Below are 19,631 nucleotides of genomic sequence, written 5' to 3'. Positions count from 1 at the left end.
GCACTTTCTCTTTATTTTAAAGGGACTGCTCTAAAATAAAAGATAAGCTTTATTTAGGTTTATATAAGCGCTGAAATGATACTGTAACAAGGGAAATGATATCTGAACAACCATATTTTGAAATTTTTACTAACCCATATTGTCTTTTAGTATTTAAAGAGCTATCAAAAGGTTGTTACATTTCCCAAAAACTCTCACGAGCCAATTAAAGAAGAAAAGACAGCTGGGTTTGTACAAATATCAAAATTAGGTTGTGCTGATAACATTTCCCTATAACAATGGTTAGGATTAAACCAGGTTTTTAAGGTATTTTAGGACTATAAATATGAAGTTTTGATATACTTTTCGGGAGGTTAATGCATAGTTTTCGAGTTATCTATTTTGTGCTTTGGATTTTATCCTATTTTGATCATGTTTTATCAAATCTATTGTCGTTTTCTCCTTCTCTTGCATTTTTTTTTCAAATCTATAAAATTATTTGAGTGGTTGTTCAATTCGTTAGTGAGTTCTCTACTGTTGTGGATTCTTAGTAGTTTACTTGCATTCCATCAGACATTAACTCTTATGAAAAAATGCATGTGTATCTTACACAGCTTTTAATCATTTAATATTCTGACAAACAAGTCTTTACAGGAAATTGGTTAACTAGCATACGATGCCTATATTTATATAACTAGGCGCATCACCCAAGAGCTGAGTCTTACTGGACTTTCTAGAAGATTTCTCTTTTGAAATTTGTCCTCGAGCCATCATAAGATTTTACATTGAGTAGAGCCCCAGTTCTTTGAATCATGGTTTCTTATTGGAATTCTTGTTTAAAGTTTTTTACGTGGGCAATTGAAAATTCTGAACTTTAGGAAGGTGGAGTCTACACACGCGTATTCATCGAGAAGGTAACACTTCTGCTGTTCGTTTAGAGAATTTTGGTTCATCTCATCCAGGATTATTGATTCGGCATGGGATGCCTGTTTGTAGCTATTGTGTTCTTCTGTGTTTGTGGTGTGGCCTTTACCGGCAAATTCCAGTTGCTGGGTTCCTTTTTTTCAATGGTCAGAAATATCATTAGAGAAAAGGGGGCCGATATGGCCAAATACAAGAGAGAAGAAAGGATAGGAAATATAAAAATACAACAGAGAAAGGAAGGGAGGCTCAAGGAGGCAAGAAGTTGTATTGCTCAAGGCCCTCCAATTGAACCCCTGCCCTAGCAAGCCTATCCGCTTCCCCATTTGCAGGTCTCCTAATATGACGAAAAGTCATCCTTGAATTTCCCACAATATCTTTAATCTCATTAAAAAAACTCCGCAAATCTCCGAGGGAAGACGTGAGAGCCTTGCAACCAGCAGATGACATTAAGGGAATCTCCCTCAGCCACCACTTTATCCAAATCTGCTCCCACAAGTAACTTTATGCCATGGTGAACCGCTCGCACCTACGTCTCACTGGAGTCTGCCACTCCAATGGGGCCAGCGAAGGCCCACCTCGCTGAACCCCTGTCATCTCTTAGAACTCCTCCAATGCCTTCCAGGCCTTGATATTAATAACCGTTCGCACCCCCTATCTGCTGGGTTTCTATCCTTGGTTGTTATTTTTGTTGTGGGTTTTCTTGTTTCTTTCCTTTTTGTTATATTCCACTAGCTGGTCCTTTTTCTTTGATCTTGCTTGTTCAAAAAAAAAAAAAAAACTTTAGAATAGGTCGACATTGTCATATCTAGCTTAAAGTAAAAATGTCAACAATGTGGTGGCAAAAAATTAACTTAAGAATAGGTCAACATTGTCATGTCTAGCGTAAAGTAATACTGTCAACAATGTGGTGCCTCCTTCAGACACATCTTCAGATTCATTGATTGGTTAATTTAACTTGCACTCATGGCATGAATTTGTAAACTCTATTTAAGATGTACTCAATGAAGTCATGCACAAATGTGTTTTTTCACCTTTTGCAGTCTTGAATCCTGATTTTGCTGCTACTCGTTCACTTCTTTGCAGGATCTTTTTATACAGAGTTTGCATTCTGTGGGATTCTATACTGAAAGTCTTCGAGATCTGCTTGAGGTATTTGGTGGATTAAAATAATTCATTTTTCGTTAAACTATACACGCTTTGCATACTTAGTAGTGGAATTTAGATATCTTCGTTGAACTGGTTCTGCTCAAAGAGAAACACATGTCATGTACAAAACCAATATTTTGTTTACTTACAGAGTTACAGTAGAACACTCTTTTCTATTCCTTCGGTTTTTTTTTTCCTGATTTTTGAACAGTCAAACTCTCTCTGAATTAACAGGCAATACGAGGACACTACATTCCATCCGATGAGGTTATTCTTGAAGAGATGACTCTTCCAGGTTTAGCTGAACTCAAAGGTCGTTGGCGTGGCTCCCTTGATGCTAGCGGTGGAGGCAATGGGGACACAATGGTAAACTTGCAAATAGCATGTTTAAGAAATTGCAATTTATTGTGGTAGACATTGGTTTAATGAATATGGAAAAAATCAATCAAGTAGCAACTGAAAATAATAAGGAAAAAATAAACACTTGCTAGAACTGTAGGTACTGTAATGGAAACAAAACTAACATCAATTATTGCATGATTAGTAAAATGTGAGTCTTCTACACATGAAAATCATACATACATACATACGTACATACATATGAGGAATGCTAGACTGAAGGGCGCCCTTGCAAAAAGGAGGTGAAAGGGCCCCCCCCATTGGCTGCACATCTGCACATCACCATCCTGCATTTATAATGGCTGAAAAGTCAAACAGGATGGTGATGTGCAGCCAATGGGGGTGCCCTTTCACCTCCTTTTTGAAGGGCGCCCTGCAGTCTAGCATTTCTCCACACACGCACGATACACACACACACACACACACACACACACACACACACACCGTGTGTGTGTGTGTGTGTGTGTGTGTGTGTGAGAGAGAGAGAGAGAGAGAGAGAGAGAGAGAGAGAGAGAGAGAGAGAGACTTGCAACTTCTAATCTAATTGACACCAGTAATTTTAGACCACTTCCTAATCTGAAAAAATTTGTTAAAACCAAATTCTAGCACATACATATGCAATTGCATTAAGTTACGGATTAAGAAACTTAAATCTCCCTAAAGGCCTAAACATGATTTTCTAAGAATCCAACCTAGAAGCTTCTAAGAATCCTAGAAAATAGAATAACTTTTAAGTAAAATTGATCATCCACTGATTTTAAAGATGAACGGAAGATGGTGAGTCCTCTTGCTGACATTAGCATGAGCAATGATAATGTCATTTTTGGGGTTATTGTACATTTATATGTCTCTTCTCATTGCTCCCTTTTGGCTAAAGTGTTTTAGGGGCTGGCAAGACTTACGGGCACAACTTGACTTGCATAAAACCTTCCCGGTTGGGAGGAACTCACCCTTGAATTCAAATAATTGTATACCAGCTTTAGCACCAATCTTTTCCACTTCTTACCCCAAGTGACTAATGTCTGAGGACTTCCATTTTGATATACAAGATATTGAGTAGCCATTCCACCCTCTGGTTGTTTGGTCTACTGGTTGAGTATGAATTCTACTTCTTCTCTTAGTTTCTTAGGCATAGAATCTGTCCACACTTCTTCATTACTATCTCCATGGGCATACAAGATAAGTCGATTATATTCGTACAGAGCAGGAAAACTAAAGATGTGAGAAATATTTATGTCCTCTCACAATTGTTTTTTGAAAATTGACAAATATATTCATACTAGCAAAATTTACAATGGGGACCAATAGTCCCACCAGATTTATATAGTATGAATTGCCCAGGAGCATTTTCCTTGGCCCAAAAGAAAAATCCATTACCCCTTACATTACCCAATAGCCTCAAATGTAACGAATCCAACAATAGGTGCCATATTGTGGGGCCCACCAAGTCAAGATCGTGACCTGCCATGTCACACAGATTTCTCCACCACATTCCGAATTCGATTTTCAAAAATCCCACTCGAAAGCCCAGAGCTATTGTGCGCCCCTAACCGTGCACGATAGCCAATCACCCAACAACACCATCGGATCTCCGGCGGCCTCCACCTCGTACCACCATAAAAACCCGGCGGGTCATCCTCTCCGCCGACGACCACCCCCTTCTCCACTGTCATCACTTCCAATCCCTTCTACTTCTTCTCCACATAAGTCATCTCCGCCGGGAGAGTCTCAGCCACCATCACCGTCATCAAGAATCCGGCCACCTCCATTGCCACTGGCCATCACGCCCATCCTCAGGCCACCTCCCACGATCTTGATTCTGAAGACCACAATCTCTTACTGTCAAACCCAGCAACCCGATTGCTAAATCCGGCAATCCACAGCCTCCTACGGTCAAACCCAGCAACCCGATTGCTAAATCCGGCAATCCACAGCCTCCCAGATCCCCCATGGCCTCCAGATCCGATAATCCACGGCATCACACCGCCTATAACCGGCCTTCTACGGCTCTAGGTCCAGCAACTCACGACCTTTCACGGCCTCCGGCAACCTCCATGGTTTTCCTTGGCTCCAGATCCAGCTTCACGGCCTCCAGGGCTTCAGATCCGGCCTCCACGGCCCCAGATCCAACCTCCACGCCCTAGATCTAGCCACCATGGAAGAGCCATACTCTAGATCTGGCCTCCACGGCTCATCTTTTGCCAACAATGGGAGAGACGGGAAAGAGAGGGTGAGACTAAAAAACAACAACAAACGAGAGGGCAAGATTCAAAAAATAGATGAGAGAGAGAGAGAGAGAGAGAGAGAGAGAGAGAGAGAGAGAGAGAGAGGGAGACGAGAGGGAGAGATCGCCGCCCTCCCTGCTCTCGCAATTTAATCTCATATGTTTTTTTAATGGTTTTAATCTCATATGTATAGTCACCAATCCCCTTCAATATTGTGCACTTGCCAATCTTCTTCAATATGTTCTAACTATGGTTTCAAATTTTGGTTTCAGAATGCGTTTCGGTCCTCATACCCTCACCGAAACCGAAGTTTCGGCCGAAATCCGACGAAACCATTAAAAATAGGAAAAAATATTAAAAAAATGCAAAGTTTTTGTTAAATTGTGAATGGAGGGTAGACATTTCAAAATAATGAAAGAGGGCTGTCAGGTCTTGTCAGGGACGGGAAATGACTTGATTTCCATTTTGTTTTGTTTGAAAAAAAGAAGAAGTCATTAGATAGAAGATAAAGGTTTCACTTTTCATTCCTTATAGTATTCTAGAATGGTATTCTATTAGATTTTTATAATTTGCGAGATGGGGATTGTAACTTTCTCTCCTGTCGAGTCTTGTCAGGGACGGAAAATGACAAGAATACCCTTGTCTTTTAAAAACCTTCTTTTTTCCCATCTCTCTCTCTGCAGGAATTTTATATGCTGCAAACAGTGGGGCTCACTTCAAAGGATGATCCAAACCGTTCATTTGTTGGACCATGACGTATATAGGATGTACCCGCATATCTCCACATGAAGATCCTAACCCTCCATTTTGTTCAAGGACTGTACACATCCAACTTAACCCCTAATGTTTAAAAAGTTACAAGTAAACCCCCTGTGGTTCAATTTGTATAAGGTAGGTCCCCTCATTTGAAACACTGTCAATGCTAATGAAGACCCCATACAACCCTCCAAACTCCATACAACCCTCCAAAACCCATACCCGAATCCAAACACTACCAAAAACACAGTGGACCCACATTGTTTGGATCATCCAAAGCGTTCATTTGATGGGCCCTCACATATATAGAATACCCATTCTACTGGACTCCTTTCGGAAGTCCGAAAAAAGTTTCGGACTTCCGAATGGAGTCCAGTAGAATGGGCATTGTACTGGACTCCATTCGGAAGTTCGAAAATTTGTTCGGACTTCCGAGTAGGGCTAGGAGTTGATGGCACGTCCTCAGATTGAAGGGTTAGGATGATCCGATGGAGCTGATTTTTTCGGCACACCCTATATGTGTGAGGGCCTATCAAATGAACGCCTTGGATGATCCAAACAATGTGGGCCCATTGTGTACCTCGTAACCACTAGGGAACCACATTTTGAAGGGTTAGGATGATCCGATGGAGCTGATTTTTTCGGCACAGCCTATATATGTGAGGGCCCATCAAATGAACACCTTGGATGATCCAAACAATGTAGGCCCACTGTGTACTTCGGAACCACTAGGGAACCACATTTTATACCTCGGAACCCCTAGTGAACCACATTTTATACCCCGGAACCACTACGGAACCACATTTTATACGTTGGAACCACTAGGGAACCACATTTTATACCCAGGAACCACTATGGAAATACATTTTATACCTCGGAACCACTACGGAACCACATTCTATACCCCGGAACCACTCTTGAAAACCACATTCTATACATCCGAACTACGAGGGAACCACATTTTATACACCGGAACCACTAGTGAACCACATTTTATACCTCGGAACCACTAAGGAACCACATTTTATACCCCGGAACCACTACGGAACCACATTTTATACCTCGTATTATACCCCGGAACCACTCTGGAACCACATTTTATACCTCAGAACCACTAGGGAACCACATTTTATACCCCGGAATCACTACAGAACCACATTTTATACCCCGGAACCACTACAGAACCACATTTTATACCCCGGAACCACTAGGGAACAAAATTTTATACCTCGGAACCACTACGAAACCACATTTTATACCTCAGAACCACTAGGGAACCACATTTTATACCCCGGAACCACTACGGAACCACATTTAATACCCCGGAACCACTAGGGAACCACATTTTATACCCCGGAACCACTACGAAACCACATTTTATACCTCGAAACCACATTCTATACCCCGGAACCACTCGGGAACCACATTCTATACCTCAGAACCATTAGGGAACCACATTTTATACACTGGAACCACTAGCGAACCACATTTTATACCTTGGAACCATTAGGGAACCACATTTTATACCTCGGAACCACTAAGGAACCACATTTTATACCCCGGAACTACTACGGAACCACATTTTATACCTCGGAACCACTACGGAACCACATTCTATATCCCAGAACCACTCGGGAACCACATTCTATACCTCAGAACCACTACGAGGTATACAATGTGGTTCTGTAGTGGTTCCGGGGTATAAAATGTGGTTCCCTAGTGGATCCGAAGTATAAAATGTGGTTCCCTAGTGGTTGCGGGGTATAGAATGTGGTTCCGTAGTGGTTCCGAGGTATAGAATGTGGTTCCCGAGTGGTTCTGGGGTATAGAATGTGGTTCCGTAGTGGTTTCGAGGTATAAAATGTGGTTCCGTAGTGGTGCTGGGGTATAAAATGTGGTTCCGGTGTATAAAATGTGGTTCCCTAGTGGTTCCAAGGTATAGAATGTAGTTCCATAGTGGTTTCGGGGTATAAAATGTGGTTCCCTAGTGGTTCTGAGGTATAAAATGTGGTTCCGTAATGGTTCTAGGGTATAAAATGTGGTTCTGTAGTGGTTCCGAGGTATAAAATGTGGTTCCCTAGTGGTTCCGGCGTATAAAATGTGGTTCCCTAGTGGTTCCGAGGTTTAAAATGTGGTTCCCTAGTGGTTCCGGGGTAGAAAATGTGGTTCCCTAGTGGTTCCAGGGTATAAAATGTGGTTCCCTAGTGGTTCCAGGGTATAAAATGTGGTTCCCTAGTGGTTCCGGGGTAGAAAATGTGGTTCCCTAGTGGTTCCAGGGTATAAAATGTGGTTCCCTAGTTGTTCCGAGGTATAAAATGTGGTTCCCTAGTGGTTTCGGGGTATAAGATGTGGTTCCGGGGTAGAAAATGTGGTTCCGGGGTATAAAACATGGTTCCCTAGTGGTTCCGGGGTAGAAAATGTGGTTTCCACGCCGGGCTGCGGGGTAGAAAATGTGGTTCCCACGCCGGGCCCGTACGGGCCGGGTCGACCTGCGGATCACCCTGATTTTTGCCGTATTTTTTAAAATGTTTTTGGGAAATTTTATCCGCACTACCGTATTTTGATGAGGACACTCCTCACTTTATTAAAAGTACGGTATGGCCCGCACCATAGGATGATCCAAACCGTCCATTAGATGGGCAACAACCTAAATAGGTTGTGCCCCAAAAAGCATTTCTGTAGGTTGATCCTAACCCTCTGATCAGAATGTTAGAGGGTTGGTCCTAACCCTCTATAGATCGGAGGATTAGGATCAACCTATGGAAATGATTTTTGGGACACAACCTATTTAGGCTGTGGCCCATCTAATGGACGCTTTGGATCATCCTATGGGGGGGCCATACCGTACTTTTAATTAAGTGAGGAGTGCCCTCATCAAAATACAGTAGTGTGGATAACATTTCCCTTTTTTTTATAGAAATTTGCTAGCCACCTTCGCCGAGGCAACTTCTCGGCTTGTGGCCCATCTTTTAATGCAAAGATTGGCAGAAGTAATATAGGTGCAAAGGTGGCTAGCAAAAACGTAATTGCAAAAAATAGTAATCATTACGGATTTGTGGCTGAAGTGCTAAGTTTTAAATGAAAAATTATGAAAAAATGGAAGCAAAGTAGTAAAATTACAAAAAAATACCAAAAGGATGCACTAACATATGACAATTACCGAACTACAAAGTCCAATTGTCTTCCGTCAGAGGTCCGAACGTTTGTTCGGAAGTCCGAAGTTTTGTTCGGAAGTCCGAAGTTTTGTTCGGACTTCCGACGGAAGCCAGTAGAATAGGGATAATTCCAAAGATTTTTATTTTCAAATTAAGTAATAATTCCAAGGATAATAGGGATATACATTGTGATCTTAGTGTCATGCAGGCAACCATAAATTGAAGCTTGGTTTTGATGTTTTAGAATCCAAAAATGCAAACAAAATGAATTTATCTTGAAAATGGGGAAAACAACAAAATTCAGTTTTAAGCTCAAAATTCATTTTCTTTGCATTTTGTAACACTGCTTCGATAAGTTTATCATGAATAAACCCTCATGAATATCAAACCCTGTTGTAAATGGCAACCTTCAAAACCCTTCCGTGGAGTTTTCCACGTTAGAAAAGTCTTGAGGAAGAAGGTGGTAGGTGAGAAGGTAATAAGTGTATAGGGATAGGTGCAAAAAGGTGGAGAGAAAAAAGAGGTAGGAGGGGTATATAAAAGCCATCTTCTTTCACCTGGCAACACCTTTTTTATAATTTTCAAATCACTACCCTTTATTCACAATTTAGACAAAACTTTGCATTTTTTTAATATTTTTTCCTTAAAAATAATATTTTATTCCATACCAAATTTCGGCCGAAATTTTGGCCGAAATTTCGGGAAAATATTAAATAATTAAAAACTCTTTTTACCGGCAGTCCGACCGCCCCTATATCCAAAAGAAAGACCACCGTATAGCAAAAAATAAAAAAATCGAGATTTTTGGTTGAATATCCTAAAACTTCATGCGAAATTTCGGCCGAAAAAATGTACCGTTTCGGGTATCTGTGATTTCAATTTCGGTCCCAAAATTTCGGTCAAAATTTAAAACCATGGTTGTAACCAAGGTTTTAAATTTAGGGCGAAATCTGAAATTCCGGACCGAAGTTTCGGATTTCGGTGAGGACCGAAACATTCCATATTGGTCGAAATTTCGAAAATTTTGGCTAATTTTTTGATAAAATTTTAATTTTTTTTATTCCTTTACAGAATTTCAGCCGGAAATACAGAAATTCTTGTAATTTCAGCCGAAATTTCGCCCCCTCAATCCCCCCCCCCCAAAAAAAAAAACGACATTTCAATCGCCTTTACTGAATTTCGGCTAAAATTTCAGTTTTAGCAAGGACCGAAGTTATCCCCGAAACCGAAATTTAAATCCTTGGTTGTAACTGGAAGTCAAAATATGTTTTTGCATTGAAACACCATAGCGTTCGTGGAACATCATAAATACTTATTGTGTACATTACACAAGTGTATATCTTTTTAGGGATGGAAGTTCTCTTTTATACTCTCATATATACCCCCCATTAGTTATATTGTATAGGGGGTACTTGTAGACTTACTCTCATTATACACAAGTCAACAAGAGACAAGGCAATTGCTTGATCTCTCCCATTGTTCAATTTTATAAGATCGGCCTTCTCTCATTTGCTGAAGTTGTCATGGTATCATAGCCATTTAAGAATCAACCCCGATACGTTAGAGAAGATCCAAGCAAGCTCCCTTTGATCTCTTCTTCTCTCCTTTGTTTTTCCTTTTCTTCCTTCTTGCTACTTCAGGTCTGGCCTTACCTCTTCTCAACAACCCAAAACCCTAGATCCAAACCCAAAAAACCTAGATCTAAAACCCAATACACTAGATCTAGACCCTACACCTCTAGATCAGCAACGTAGTTCCCCCCTACGAAAACTACAAACTCTAGATCTATATGCCAACATCCCTAAAAAAATTCTAGATTTGCATACTACACCTCTAGATCTACTTCCTTCTCTCGTCAGAAACTCAAAATTATCGATCTAAGTTCCTAATCCATAGATCTAAAACCCTAAAACCTCTATATGCACTTCCCACCTTCCTAAATATGCATTCCTACCTTCATGTTTTGAAACCCAAACCTCTAGATATACAGTCCCAATCACTAGACCTGCAGCCCAACCACCAAGATTTGCCTTCATACCCTATTCGAATACCTAGATCTACCCATGTGCCCTCTGAATAGATTCACTATCTTCCCTCAACGCAACCATATGGACTCCCCATTCTTAGATCTGCCCCAACAATAATCGCCATATTTAGATCTTACATCCCAAGCCATAAATCTGTCCATTAAACTTCAGTTCTGCTCTCCTTCACCACTCGACTATCCAAAAGCTATTAGATCTGATCACTTCTTTCTATTCAAGACTCGAAAACTCTCTGTTTACCCCCCTTTCATCATTTGAAACCTCAAAATCTCCAGTCTGTTATCTTCTCTTATTTTCTCTTTTCTATTTCTTTCCTCTTCTTCTTTCTTTGTTTTTAGTGACACTTGTGGCCGTATTGCTTTTAGCCACTACGGTGGTTTGTTTAAGATTATGGCGACCGATTCCGAGTGCCAAACTGATTATTGGTCTCAAATTTGAACTTAATTTTGAGTCCAAAAGTCAGTTTGGTACTCGCAATCGGCTGATCTTAAACGAACAGGGCCTAAGAAATCCCACGAAGGTGGTTGTGATTATATAATGCCACACCTCAAAGGTTACCTATTTGGTGGATTCTTGGACTTCTTGTTCTGAACTTTAGCACCAGGATCTCTTCAGTCAAATTTGTAAGATATCCATGGTGCCATTCATTATGGCTATGAAGTCAGCAGCTTAAAAGGAATTTCATTTCTGTTTTTTTTGAATTTTTTGTGGTTTTCTATGATAATTGTTTCTCCTTGTTGTAGACTGACTTTTGTATGCCTTATTACAGGCAGAATTTGATTTTCATGGGGAGGATTGGGAGTGGGGAACCTACAAAACTCAGCGTGTTCTCGCTGCTGGTGCATACAGCAACAACAATGGCCTGCGCCTTGAGAAAATGTTCATCCAAAAAGATAATGCAACTCTTCATGCGGATGGGACTTTATTGGGGCCAAAAACTAATCTTCATTTTGCTGTTCTGAATTTCCCTGTTGGCCTCATCCCCACACTAGTTCAGGTCTTAGAATCATCGACGGTAGATGCTGTACATCCCTTGCGACAACTTTTAACACCTATAAAGGGTATATTGCACATGGAAGGGGATCTCAGAGGAAGTCTCGCAAAGCCGGAGTGTGATGTGCAAGTCAGGCTCTTGGATGGTGCTGTTGGGGGTATTGACCTCGGACGAGCTGAAATTGTTGCTTCCATAACCTCAACCAGTCGTTTTCTATTCAATGCCAACTTCGAGCCTGTTATCCAAAGTGGTCATGTCCACGTTCAAGGAAGTATTCCTGTGACTTCTATACAAAAAGAATCCCTAGAGGAAGAAGATAAAGAAAGAGAAACAAGCAGTGCAATATGGGTCCCAGGTCAGGGAAAAAATGTAAGAGGATCCAATGATGAAACAAGTGAAAAAAAAGTGTCTAGAGAGAGAGTGGAACAAGGGTGGGATGTACAGTTAGCAGAAAGTCTCAAAGGTTTAAACTGGAACATATTAGATGTAGGAGAAGTAAGGATTGATGCGGATATCAAAGATGGTGGCATGATGTTAATAACGGCCCTATGTCCTTACGCTGACTGGCTTCATGGTAATGCCGACATTATTCTCCAGGTGGGTCAATCTAACCGAAATTCTTCAAATCGTTACTTAAATGGTTTTTACATTCCCAAGATGTCATGGCACATATAGTGTAGATGTTACATGCCCATGGATTTAAATTTCTGTTTCGGCCGAAATCCCAGAAATTTTGGCCGAAATCTGATAAAAAAAAAATTAATTAATTATTTCGGTGATTTAGGCCGAATTTCAGAATAATACTATAATTTTGAAAAATAATTGAATTTCTCGAAATTTCGGCCAAAATTTGGGGTAATTTCGGATTTCTCGAAATTTCAGTTTTGGTCCCATCCGAAATCCGAAATTTCGGATTTTGGATTTCGGACGAATTTTAAAACCATGAGTGTACCATGCTGCAGTAAATGCTTATACCTTGGATATTTTATCAGGTGACCAATGTGGGTCACGTTTTCTCTTCAAGCAAGCAATGTGGAAAGGCTTATTTCTTTGTTGCTGTTACTATTATAATATCTATAAGAGAGATTGACATTCTGTTTTACTAAGATGCATAATCTGTATGAAACAGGTCAGAGGTACAGTTGAACAGCCAGTTGTAGATGGATCGGCATCATTTCACAGGGCATCTATATCTTCCCCGGTGCTCCGGAAGCCACTCACAAATGTTGGGGGTACTGTTCTTGTGAAATCTAATAGGTTGTGCATCAGTTCATTAGAAAGCAGAGTAAGCAGAAAGGGAAAGCTTTTTCTGAAAGGAAACCTGCCCCTTAAAACCAGTGAATCGTTCCCTGGTGATAAAATTGATATGAAATGTGAAGTTCTGGAAGTACGGGCAAAGAACGTCCTAAGGTGTTTTCTCATTTACTGGATCCATGATACTTACTTTCTCTTTGAGTACAAAATATGTTAATCCAGGTTTATTGACATCCTTGTTTCATGTATGGTTTTAGATTTCGGCCAATGGGACTAGAATTTAAAAACAAAACCGAAATTTAAAAATTTCGGCCGAAATTATGAGATTTTCACTGAAATTTCGTTTTCGGCTGAGGCTGAAACCGAAACCGAAATTTCAAACCTTGGTTTCATGGTATAATACCTTTAATGACAGCTGCACTTTTATTATTTACAGCTGGTTTGCTAACATATTCTAATTAAATTACAGTGGCCAGGTTGATACTCAAATACAGATTACCGGCTCTATGTTGCAACCAAATGTTTCTGGAATGATAAAATTGAGTCATGGAGAAGCTTATCTACCCCATGACAAGGGTAATGGAGCGACCACTAATAGATTGGCGTCAACTCGGTCAAGTCTTCCAACTGGTGCTTACAACCGAATGGCCACCTCAGGGCATGTTTCACCTTATTTTGGTTCGGAACGTGCTTCTTCAAGCACCAAATTCCCTCAACCCTCAGGTACTTTAATATACATGGCATCTTTCCCATTGAGGTTGATAATTTGAGAGGTGTGGTGGAAATTTTTTACCCTAGGCACAGGAACCAAAAAGAACTGAAACTTTTCATTGTCAATTGTAGGCTTTGTTGTTAGCATGCTCCATATGCTTTGCAAATAAAACAATGAAGTCTTAATTACTGAATGAATTTGTCTGCTCATCATAAATAGCCCAAGATTTGGAGTACATGCCCAAAATTTGCTTACACTTGGCGGTTGTCCAAGCCACTTGATAAGGAATGGTCTATACTGAATACCTCAATGGGAACAGAATTTATTTCATGTCCAAAAACTTCCTCGGTTACCTCCCTTTGCTTCTTCGGCAATTGTATCACCCGATGACTTGTTATAGGCTGATAATCAGTTTCATCAAACCCATGATAATTGTAAGAAATCAGCTTCCTCACTATAGGAATGATCTGGAGATCATCACGTAAGTCCACCACATAAGCATTAGGGCTGATTTTCTTTGGAATCTTGCACAGACCAATCTTTTTAGCCTTCAACTTGCGATAATTTTCCTTACGAAATCGTCCCTTACCAAAGCTTAATCACCTTTGCTGTATTCTTTGAATCAGTGATACGGATTTTCTGATTCTAGATAGTCCTCATTGCTGGATTTAATTGCTGCATGCACTTCTTCATGCATGCATTTAGCGTGAGCAGCATAGTTTTCAGTATCTTCACTCATGCATCTTGAGGCAATAGGATAAGATCGAGCACATGTTATGGTTTATGCCCATAAGTTGCTTCAAAATGGGTCATCTTGATAGTGTGATTAACCATAGGAAAACTCAGCTTGATGTAAAATCAAGTCTCATGTTCACACATAATCCCCAACAACACAACGCTATAAACAACCAAGCTTTGGTTGATGACTTTCATTGGCCCATCTGTTTCTGATGACATGTGCTGTAACGCTTAGTACCAAATTTCTTCCATCTAGTTTGCCAAAAATGTCCCACGAACTTACATCCTTGTTGAAGTATAAATGATTAAATAACACCAACTCTAACACCTTAAGCTTTTGGAGTAATTGGTTGTTTCACTTGGTATCAGAGCAACAGGTTCTGGTTTCAAAACTCACAACTCCTCAATGTTAGAAGTCCGTTTGTCAGGCCGGCCCAAAAAAGAGGGGCCACACATGAGGGGGAGTGTTGGAATATAAATGATTAAATAACACCAACTCTGCTTTCAAAAAAAAAAACACCAACTTTAACAGCTTAAGCTTTTGGGCATGGAATAAATGGGTCATCTTTGAGAAACAATCAACTGCTACAAATATTGAATCATGTCTTTGAAAAGTTTTTGGAAGACCAAAATAAAACCCATGCTAAGATGAACTCATGGTGAAGTATGTGTTGGCAAAGGAGAATACAAACTTGTATTTTAGGATTGCCCCTTTGCAAATTGACATATTCAACACCTCTTCACTAATCTTTCGTGCCCTGGTGCATCTTCAGCCAAATGTAACAATCAAGCACCACAGCCAAGGTTTTATCCGGTTATCCCATCCAAAATAACCCCCTAGTCCACCTCATGCAGTTCTCTAATGATCTAATCACACAAATATCCCTCCAGTATGCACAACTGGTATCTTTAGACAGATAACTATCATGAATAGCAAGAAAGTAGTTTACACACTTGCTGCACGATCCAACCATGGTTTTAAATTTCGGGTTTTGGTCGAGACCGACACCGGAATCAGTAATACCCAAAATAGTCGTTTATTTCGGCCGAAATTTCAAAATTTCGGTTGAAATTTCATTTATCCTGAAATTTCGTCCGAAATTTAAGGGATTCCACCCAAAAATCTCAATTTTAGATAATTGTTTAATATTTTTCCCAAAATTTCGGCTGAAATCACTGAAATTTCAGTCGAAATTTTGTACGGGATAAAATAGGCGTTAATTTGATTCCGTTGGATTTCGGCCAAATTTCGGTTTTGGTGAGGACCGAAACGCATTCCATAACCTAAATTTGAAACCATGGTTCCAATTTCTTCAATACATGGCTGAAAAATAGATCACTTTCATACTGAATTTTCATATATTCAAAGCCCACAACTTGTTTTTGGTAGTCAATAATAAAGAACCGCTACTAAGTGCATTGGAATTTTCAAAGTCCGAAAACACCTACATGGGCGTTATAGTCATTCCTTGCTTCACCAAGTCGATGCCTTATCGGGAACATTTTGGTCTCAGTTGAAAGGTTTCTTGGAAATCCTGTAAAATTACAGAATCGTATGGAAACATATGCAAATAATAGAATTTTTAAGATGAAACTTTAAACAATGCTAGAATAAGCACATACTCTTATAAACCATCACATAAGCAAGACCAACTATCCATGATGGTTTAACAACACCGAATAGACACGCGCTGCTGCACATGTCAGATTCAATAGATATCACATTTCACATGTAATTCATATAAATATTTATACATGTACATACATTGCTTTTCCATTAGAGTTCGTATAAATATAATTATGCTACACATAATGATATAGTATTCCACTAATACACTTCAAGGTTTTAAATTTTGGTGAGGTCAGAAATTTCGACGAAATTCCTGATAAAATATTAATTTTTTATTCCTTTACAAAATTTCACCCGAAATTACTGAAATTTCAGTGATTTCGGCCAAAATTTCGTCCCAAGAAAACGACGTTTCGAGCGCTTCCACCTAATTTTGGCCGAAATTTCGGGATTTTGGCTATAATTTTGGGATTTCGGATAAAATTTTGGTTTCGGTGAGGAATGAAATTACCCCCGAAACCGAAATTTAAGACCTTGATACACTTACAGTTTTGGCATCGATATGTATCTCGGTTTTGATATGCATTTCAGTGGGGTGGAAACGAAAACATTTCGGTGGAAATTTAAAACCAGTCTCACAGTCATGCAGTGCAAAGTTACACCATGTTTTTTGATTGTTGACTATTTTGTGATTGTTTTTTAATTGTTGATGGAACTTGTAAAACAATCTCATGCTGCATTTTTCCTTCGTTTCTTGATCAATGTAAAAACTTCTCGTAGTGGAATAAAAGGGGATGGAGTGGATAAGTGGATGAACTTTTGTGCAAATGATTGTGTATGCTACTTTTGTTAGGTATCTTGATCATTTAGAGTTGACTGATTTTGTGTTCTTCGTAGGTAAACACACTGAAATTGAAATGAAGATGGAGCAAGAAAGTACTAGGCCAAGTATTGATGTTCGCCTCACTGACCTAAAGCTTCTTCTCGGACCAGAATTAAGAATAGTATATCCTTTGATTCTCAACTTCGCTGTTAGTGGGGAACTTGAGCTCAATGGCGTGGCTCATCCCAAATTGATAAAACCTAAAGGAATTTTAACATTTGAAAATGGAGATGTGAATTTAGTCGCCACTCAGGTGAGTCCAGTCCTTTTGTTTTCACTTATAAATATGCTTCTTCTCTGTTTGTGGATGTGGGGTTTGCAGTACCTAAGGATTCTGAGGATTTTGTTACATGTGGACCTGTTATAATGCAGGTGAGGCTTAAACGGGACCATCTAAATGTAGCAAAATTTGAACCTGATTTGGGACTAGATCCAACTCTAGATTTAGCATTGGTTGGTTCAGAATGGCAGTTCAGGATCCAAAGCCGTGCCAGTAATTGGCAGGATAACTTGGTGGTGACCTCAACACGCTCTGTGGAACAGAATGTTCTCTCACCTACAGAGGTTAGACTCTGCACTGCACATTCTCTGGTATCAATATAAGTCTGTTGTCTGGTTCTTCTATTCTCGTATTATCTTTTAAAATGTAACATTAATATTCCCAAGTGTAGATAACTTATCTACACAAGTGTGTAGGAACCGTTTTCTTATATATATATATATGTGTGTGTGTGTGTGTGTGAGGAAACTGTTGGTGAGCTTAAGCTCACCAAACTTATGGTGAGCTAGCTTGCCCAATCACATGGGTCCCACATTTTGGGGAGTGATCCAAACCATTCATTTGCAAGGCCTTATCATAGATAGGACAAGTCTGTCCATTTTTGTCCTCCACAAATGGAGGGGTTAGGATGATCCTATGGAGCTGATTTTTGGTACACCCCCCATCTATGTAAGGGACTTTCAAATGAATGGTTTGGATCATCCTAACAAAGTGGGCCCCCATGTGATTGGGCAAGCTAGCTCACCATAAGTTTGGTTGAGCTCACCAACAGTTTCCTCTATATATATATATATATATATATATATATATATATATATATATATATATATATATATATATATATATATATATATATATATGAGGAAAGTGGTCCTAAGCTATAGCTTATCTAAGCTTATCTAAGCTATAGCTCAAAAACACATGTGGCCCCATATTTTTTGGGGGATCCAAAGCATTCATTTGGAAGGCCTTCCATGGATAGGGTGTGTACCGAAAATCAGCCCTATAGGATCATCCTAACCCAATCAAAGGTGGAGTGGAAAATGGACAGACACTGTGTGTCCATGTTTCTGCCCATTTTTTCCTTCAACAGATGGCAGGGTTAGGATGACCCAATAGGGCTGATTTTTGTTACACACCCTATCTATGCAAGGGCCTTCCAAATGAATGCTTTGGATCCCCAAAAAATGTGGGGCCACATGTGTTTTTGAGCTATATCTTAGATAAGCTTATCTAAGCTATAGCTTAGGAACATTTTCCTCTCTCTCTCTCTCTCTCTCTCTCTCTATATATATATATATATATATATATATATATATATATATATATATATGTGTGTGTGTGTGTGTGTAAGGGAAAAGTGATGCTACTCGGTCGGGTTAAATACAGTGGGGGCCCACATTGTTTGGGTGATCCAAACCATTCATTTGAAAGCCCCGTACCTAGATAAGGTGTCCACAAAAAATCAGATCCATAGGATCATCCTAACCCTTCCAACAGTGGAGGGAAAAAATGGACAGACTCAGTTTATCCACAAATCTGCCCATTTTTCCCTCCATTGTTGGATGGGTTAGGATGATCCTATGGATCTGATTTTTTGTGGACACCCTATCTAGGTAAGGGCCTTTCAAATGAATGGTTTGGATCACCCAAACAATGTGGGCCCCCACTGTATTTAACCTGATCGAGTAGATAAGCTTAGCTACAAGACCGAGTAGCAACACTTTTCCGATATATATATATATATATATATATATATATATATATATATATATATATATATATATATATATATATATATATATATAGAGAGAGAGAGAGAGAGAGAGAGAGAGAGAGAGGAAATTGTTGGTGCGCTTAAGCTCACCAAGCTTATGGTGCGCTTAAGCGCCCAATCACATGGGTCCCACATTTTTAGTGGTGATCCAAACCATTCATTTGCAAGGTCCTATCGTAGATAGGGGGTGTACCAAAAATCAGCTCCATAGGATCATCCTAACCCCTCCATTTGTGGAGGACAAAACTGGGCAGATTTGTGGATGGGTTAGGATGATTCTCCAAAAATGGATGGGTTAGGATGACTCTATGGAGCTGATTTTTGGTACACCCCCCATCTATGTAAGGACCTTGCAAATGAATGGTTTGGATCACCACAGAAAAGGTGGGACCCATGTGATTGGGCGCTTAAGCGCACCATAAGCATGGTGAGCTTAAGCGCACCAACAGTTTCCTCATATATATATATATATGGGAAAACTATATGAGAAAAGGGTTCCTGCGCTCGGGTGTAGATAGCTTATCTGCGCTCGAGTGCTGGAAACGGGGGTGGGGCCACATTGGGGGGGTGATCCTAAGCATTCATTTGATAGGCCCCATCAGCGATGGGGGGTGTACCAAAAATCAGCTCCATTGGACCATCTTAGGGTGTCCATTTGTGGGGGAGAAAATGGACAGATACTGTTTGTCCACAAATCTGCCCATTTTCACCCCACAAATGGACATCCTATGGTGATCCAATGGAGCTGATTTTTGGTGGACACCCTATCCATGAAAGGGCCCATCAAATGAATG

General features: G+C 39.9%; 1 protein-coding gene across 2 annotated transcripts in view; it reads left to right on the top strand.

Moving 5' to 3' along the window:
* LOC143858800 (protein TIC236, chloroplastic-like) overlaps positions 1–19,631 on the top strand; it is a 55,429-nt gene that overhangs the window by 25,174 nt on the left and 10,624 nt on the right. The window contains exons 16-22 of one of the 2 annotated variants that reach the window (XM_077369517.1): positions 1,987–2,052; positions 2,284–2,415; positions 11,399–12,220; positions 12,753–13,033; positions 13,347–13,600; positions 16,795–17,033; positions 17,153–17,344. In XM_077369517.1, coding sequence (XP_077225632.1) covers positions 1,987–2,052; positions 2,284–2,415; positions 11,399–12,220; positions 12,753–13,033; positions 13,347–13,600; positions 16,795–17,033; positions 17,153–17,344 — 1,986 coding nt within the window. Of the gene's footprint in view, positions 1–1,986; positions 2,053–2,283; positions 2,416–11,398; positions 12,221–12,752; positions 13,034–13,346; positions 13,601–16,794; positions 17,034–17,152; positions 17,345–19,631 lie in introns of those variants that run through there. The other variant, XM_077369518.1, reaches the window with a different exon arrangement.

The sequence above is a fragment of the Tasmannia lanceolata genome, unplaced genomic scaffold (genome assembly GCF_043159265.1).
Source record: "Tasmannia lanceolata isolate RefF3 unplaced genomic scaffold, GAP_Taslan_0.1 ptg000026l, whole genome shotgun sequence".
NCBI lineage: Eukaryota > Viridiplantae > Streptophyta > Magnoliopsida > Canellales > Winteraceae > Tasmannia > Tasmannia lanceolata.
The sequence above is the reverse complement of the archived record's forward strand: the minus strand, read 5'-3'. Positions and strand labels throughout refer to the sequence as shown.